Raw genomic sequence first — 6,000 nt, 5'->3', positions numbered from 1 at the left:
TTGCATATACATTAATTAATTCAAATTTTGAGGTATTTGCAGGAGCTGCCTTACCAGAAAAATTAAATATAGACATGTTATATGTGGAGTGTACCTAATCAACAGTAATAAGAGGTGTTTGATTATGATATATTTTAGTGAGTTTATTCTAAAGTACATTGTACGACGTTCCACTAGTAAATTTTACAGAATATTCTCAGTATATATTTCATACAGTTATTACACAGTATATTAATGTAGTATACGGAGTATAGAAAAATGTAAGTATAAACTGTACGTGGAGTTAGTGTATATATAAGTATTAAACATATCAGTAAAGGAAGTATACTGTACAGTATACATGTATAACTGAAATACGGAATGAATATTTCGGAAGCATATATAGAGTATGTTATACCAATTTTGTGTACAAATAGCAACTATTTATACATAACATGTACATTTTGTAAATCACCAATTTTATATTCAGGTAGTGTGTGAAACGTGTCTGCAGGTTGAATTCATATAGTGCTAATGAGTTACTACTGAGTATCTACAGCTAGTATGCAGCAGGCCAATGTTTCGCGAACGTTCCTTAAATTACTAGTGTGTCTGTTATTGAAGTAATGTTTTCCTGTGAAAACACTTACGTTGAGAAATTTCAAGTTAAAAATCATCCGTTAAGTTAGGGTTATCATATATGTAACTGGTATCCGTAGTAAAGAAAGCTAATAGGTTATGGATATCCTTAATTTACTCTGTTTACATAATCTTTCTTTATCCTTTCTTATATATCTTGTACATATATTCATCAGCTGTAGATATATCCATTTACTATCGTTTACATAACATGTCCGTATACTTCCTTTCCCCATATATATGTACATTGAATAAACAATGTCGACTTAACGTTTATATATACTAGGATACAGATATGTCTAGTTGTTAAGGAAAGATCATTTGTTAAAAACGCATGTACACTGCTAGCCCCGACTGCGCATATCACAAATGTACACCTGCTTACTTCCCAAGAAACATTTCCGTCTTAGTTCCGATAGAGCTTTAAATGAATCATTTTGAGCATTAATCTGTTTGATAATGTAGATATGACATTTTATCGTTCGATGTGGTAAGATTGCCGTTTCAGGATGTTATTCGTGACTTAACCTCACGGGCGGTACTGCCTAACCACGAACTGTTTTGTCTACGTTGTGTTTGTACAGCTTTTGTTACCTAGATACGGCAAAAGTGTTTAGGGGTTATAGTGCTGAATATATATTCCTAAAATCTCTCACTGAAAATTGTGCGAGCGAAAACATTTGTGAGTGTGGATAGTACAAGCTCTTATAAAGCAGAGTCTTTAGCAATCCTTCTACGTCGTTTAAACTGTCTTGAAAACCCCCCCATGTAAAATGCAGACCACTGCGACAAGGCAGGTTAAATAAATGTATTTTATTTAAACTATATTTTAGGATATCATAACGTAGAAAACATATCCGGCTGAGATTAATTAGATTAAATGTGCTGATAGTTATTGACAGATGTGTTCCGAAGGTGGGATTTAATATATTTTTAGGTCTGTAGCTATATACGTTTAGGTCTGGGTCTGTAGCTATATATGTTTAGGTCTGTAACTATGTATGTTGAGGTCTGGGTCTGTAGCTATATATGTTTAGGTCTGTAACTATATATGTTTACGTCTGGGTTTGTAGCTATATATGTTTAGATCTGTAGCTATATATGTTAAGGTCTTGGTATGTAGCTATATATGTTTAGGTAAGGGTCTGTAGCTATATATTTTTAGGTCTGTAGCTATATATGTTTAGGACTGGGTCTGTAGATATATATGTTTAGGTTTGTAGCTATATATTTTTAGGTCTGTAGGTATATATGTTTAGATCTGTAGCTATATATGTTAAGGTCTGGGAATGTAGCTATATATGTTTAGGTATGGGTCTGTAGCTATATATGTTTAGGTTTGTAGCTATATATGTTTAGGTATGGGTCTGTAGCTATATATGTTTAGGTCTGTAGCTATACATGTTTAGGTCTGGGTCTGTAGCTATATATGTTTAGATCTGTAGCTATATATGTTCCGAATGTCAAATAATGGTCCGGCTCCTGCCAACACGGGATACTCATCCCTCTACAAATATCCGTATACGTGGTAGTTTATTAGCAATTCAATACTTTTCATACTTCCTTGATATTTGCATTAAGTTCGTTTGAAAACAATATCAGATTTATATCTCGTTATGTTATATAATTACAAACCTAACACCATGTGACACCACACAATTGCCTGCTTCCTTAAAAATATTTCCGTGTTGTTTTATTGAGGCAACTTAACGAATCGTATTTACAGAACGCCGATCCGATAGCGAGGACATGGGCTGTTATAACTCGATCTGATACACTTAAGAAGCATTGCTATTTTGTGATATCATCTGACACTTTAATATATGTACACGTATATTAAACTTAGCTAAACTGTTCTGTCCTTCAATGTATTTGAATCAATGATTTTCCCTATAGATGATATGATCTCAACATAATGTTTTTTTCTTTTGTTCTGGTGCATTTTCCCGTCCTGCAGTCTCATCCAGCCCTTGTGTGTTGACGCTGTCCCGTTGCCCTCTAGTGCTCCTGTTACCGTATACCGTCTTATTCCATAATTGTATGTTGACGCTGTGAAATGTCCTCATTATTGTCCTTGTGTGTTGATCTTTAGTCACATGTTATGTTTTACAATTGATTCATTAATCAAATTACCTTTTTCTTGATGATATTTGGACTGAAATCGGACTGATTTCATACAACTTTGACGTCAATGAATGCGATAGATACGATGTAGTATTTTGCTGAGATTGTGCGATTCCATGAAAACAATGTATCAATATAGACATTGTGTGGCAATTTACTGAGACTGTGAGATGTAATGAGGATATNATCCGCACGACTTCCACTACATTATTAAAGGAAATCACACGTGCACAACAGGAAGTAACGCGGATGTGTTTTTGATGATTACTGTTTGTGTGGCCCCGGCCAATTTTAAACACAGAAATGTTATAAGGAACACCTGGGGATCCATAACAAAACACAACCAGGAAGTGCGACTTATATTTTTGATAGGTAAGCCTAAAGATGAAATTACTCAAATTAAAATCAACAACGAAAGTAAACAATTCAGTGACATTGTACAAGAAGACTTCGTTGACTCTTATAGAAATTTATCCCTGAAATCAGTAGCGATGTTAAAATGGACAATCTCATATTGCCATCGTGCACAATATGTTTTAAAAGTTGATGATGATATGTTTATAAATATTCCTTATCTAATTGGGGTGTTAAAACATAAACATATCACTAATTGTGTCATAGGAAATTTATTTCAAAGTTCTATACCTATTCGTGATCCAGCATCAAAGTGGCACACTCCATTAAGCATGTATAAGGAAGCACAATATCCCGCCTATCTAAGCGGAACTTCTTATGTTATTTCCGGTGATATCGTTTCTAAACTGTACAATGCATCACTGTCAATACCGTTTTTCTGGCTTGAAGATGTGTTTATCACTGGTTTGTGCAGAAGGAAAATTGGTGCCAAAGCAGTGGCAGACTATGGTTTTACATATACCCACAGATCACCAACGGGTTGTGATTATCGACACGTCATATCAGGCCACAAAAATACGCCGGAGGAAATCACAAAAATATGGCACGAACTACAGGATCCCAAATTGAAATGTTCAAACAAAATTTGAATATGTGAACACACAGATTTCTCTACAAATTAAGGATCGGGGAAATCCTTGAGTGAATATCGATGCATGAGCAAAAGCTTGAATGTTGTAGATACGTATGACAGCGTTGTTTTAATGACAAACCATCAAATTATATATGCTATACATGCAGATTTCCCGTTACTTTGTCAATATGATTGAGAATGAAAGTTATCCTAAATATGTGACACACGATAATGAACAAATATATATATATATATATATGTTGCAATAAACGAATAGTAGATACGCATTTTTATTGGTTTTAAGTCCTTTGACAGAGATATAAATAATTATGAAACAAGAGTCTCAACACTTTCATACAAGGATTTTAATATTATGTAAACGTCTTCTGTAAGATTATCTTCATACGTAGAGTGAAATATAGTCTATACATGATACTAAATGGAGGACCGTTTGCCAAGTTTGAACAATAAACGAAACATACTTGAATGAGTAGTTGCTTGAATAAAAATGCATGAAATGTGTGGAACAAATGTTATTTGATGGAAACAGTGTAACATGAAATATCTTAAAGACAGAGCTTACTGTGTAAGGTATGGTCTGTTACCCCTAGTAAGAATATTAACCTGCTGTTTGGTGCAATACAATATTTACAAAAATTGAATTCGACATTTACATTTTTTTTCGTGTTTAAACTTTAGCAAATATATTGCAGACAAACTCCTGTAGTAAAAAAGGACTTGACATATATTATAACCAATATATTGATGATTAGTGTGTTTCATGCATTGCCTTGCAGGAGAAACATTTCCTATAAAAAGGGGCATAGTCTGGTAATATCAGTAAATATACAATGCTTAACCTTAAATAAGCAGCGTTTGTCACACTTACAGATTTCTATACTGAAACAAACAAAAATATATATCAATATTGGGGAAAACAGATTTCCTACATCATTCAAGACATTACAAAAATCTATAAAGTTTATCCAATTTGAAAGGCAATATTTAACACCGGTTACATTCATCATGAAACATTAATTTTTCAGTACAGTTAACGTACTGTCATTGTGTGATTTTCACTTAAAAAATGAACATATTGGATGTTCCAACCTGTTTCTGTAAATATCTGCAATTATGATATTGTCCTTTTCAGTAACAACAAGTGAATTTTATTTATTATATAATGAAAATATATAGGCAGACAGCGTAATGTCTTCCTTTGACAGTTTTGTGATATTGATATCTAGTAACCATACAATTATAATAAAGTAGGATGGAATCGAAGTATTATTCATTGTTGAAGCATTTGTGCACATATGTCACAGTGATCATTTGTCTGGCCAGTTTTAGCCTGAACCAAACAGAGGCGTTTAATGAATTACAGAACGTCCGCATTTAGGATTGCAAAGCTTTTTGCATATTTGGTCATCACTTATGTGTGCTTACATTGCGGTGATCATTCAGAGTTTGTCCGAAATAGCTTATATCCTTTATTGCCTTTTCATAGGTTTTTGTTAACAAAATATAAGATGACTGTGATATTAAAGCAATCCTGATAAAACGTTTTCATTAAAAGCCATTCTAGGCAAATATATATCTAATAATGGGGCTTGACCCAAGGGTGCATCCATGATTGTGTTTGTTTCTTTATGCCATGTTAGCACACGTGTTTGGTTGTATGGTTGCAGGAATATCAAATACATTTATTTCAATGTTATAAACCTGTACTAATGCCTAAGGGGCTGGGCTGAACCCTGAAAGTACTTGTTGTAGACTAAGTGTATCCATTCCTATCTTCATGACTATCAATTACATAAATGGTTGGTTGTCTCTACCATTTCTATGCAAATGCAAATGGATTAGCATAACCAGCAGGCCATCATAAAAGCATGAGTGTATTCGTCCTTTAATGCCAAGCCAGCACAGATATGGTCAAAGAGTTGAGTCTCAACCGTTCCATGATTTGATCCAAACACTTCGTCCCCATGCCCATGCATCATAACTGTCTCTCCATAGTTATTTGGTGGGGAAATATAGGGGAAATTTACTAAAATTGCTATATTTTGCGGTAAGGGATCTGTGTAAGAGGATCAATCAAATCAGAACATTATTTAAGAATGAGTAGCTCAAGCAAAGGGACATAATTTCATAAATTTGGGAGCTAAGGTTCTCTGTTATATATTCTTGAATACTCATTTCCCCTAATGACCAATGTTACAGTAGCATTGTATGTACCAAGTATCATTGGAATTGGTGAGGTATGTGTTCTT

At 33.9% G+C, this 6,000-nt stretch overlaps 1 protein-coding gene across 1 annotated transcript; it reads left to right on the top strand.

Annotated features, from left to right (window-relative positions):
• Window positions 1-2,934: 2,934 nt before the first annotated feature.
• On the top strand, window positions 2,935-4,653 carry LOC110453571 (beta-1,3-galactosyltransferase 1-like). Its single transcript, XM_021502549.1, has one exon. It carries the CDS (start codon window positions 3,003-3,005, stop codon window positions 3,744-3,746), a length of 744 nt encoding a protein of 247 aa, XP_021358224.1. The 5' UTR covers window positions 2,935-3,002; the 3' UTR covers window positions 3,747-4,653.
• Window positions 4,654-6,000: the final 1,347 nt, after the last annotated feature.

Source organism: Mizuhopecten yessoensis, unplaced genomic scaffold (assembly GCF_002113885.1).
Source record: "Mizuhopecten yessoensis strain PY_sf001 unplaced genomic scaffold, ASM211388v2 scaffold7461, whole genome shotgun sequence".
Classification (NCBI taxonomy): Eukaryota; Metazoa; Mollusca; class Bivalvia; order Pectinida; family Pectinidae; genus Mizuhopecten; species Mizuhopecten yessoensis.
This window is presented reverse-complemented; position numbering and strand designations above follow the sequence as displayed.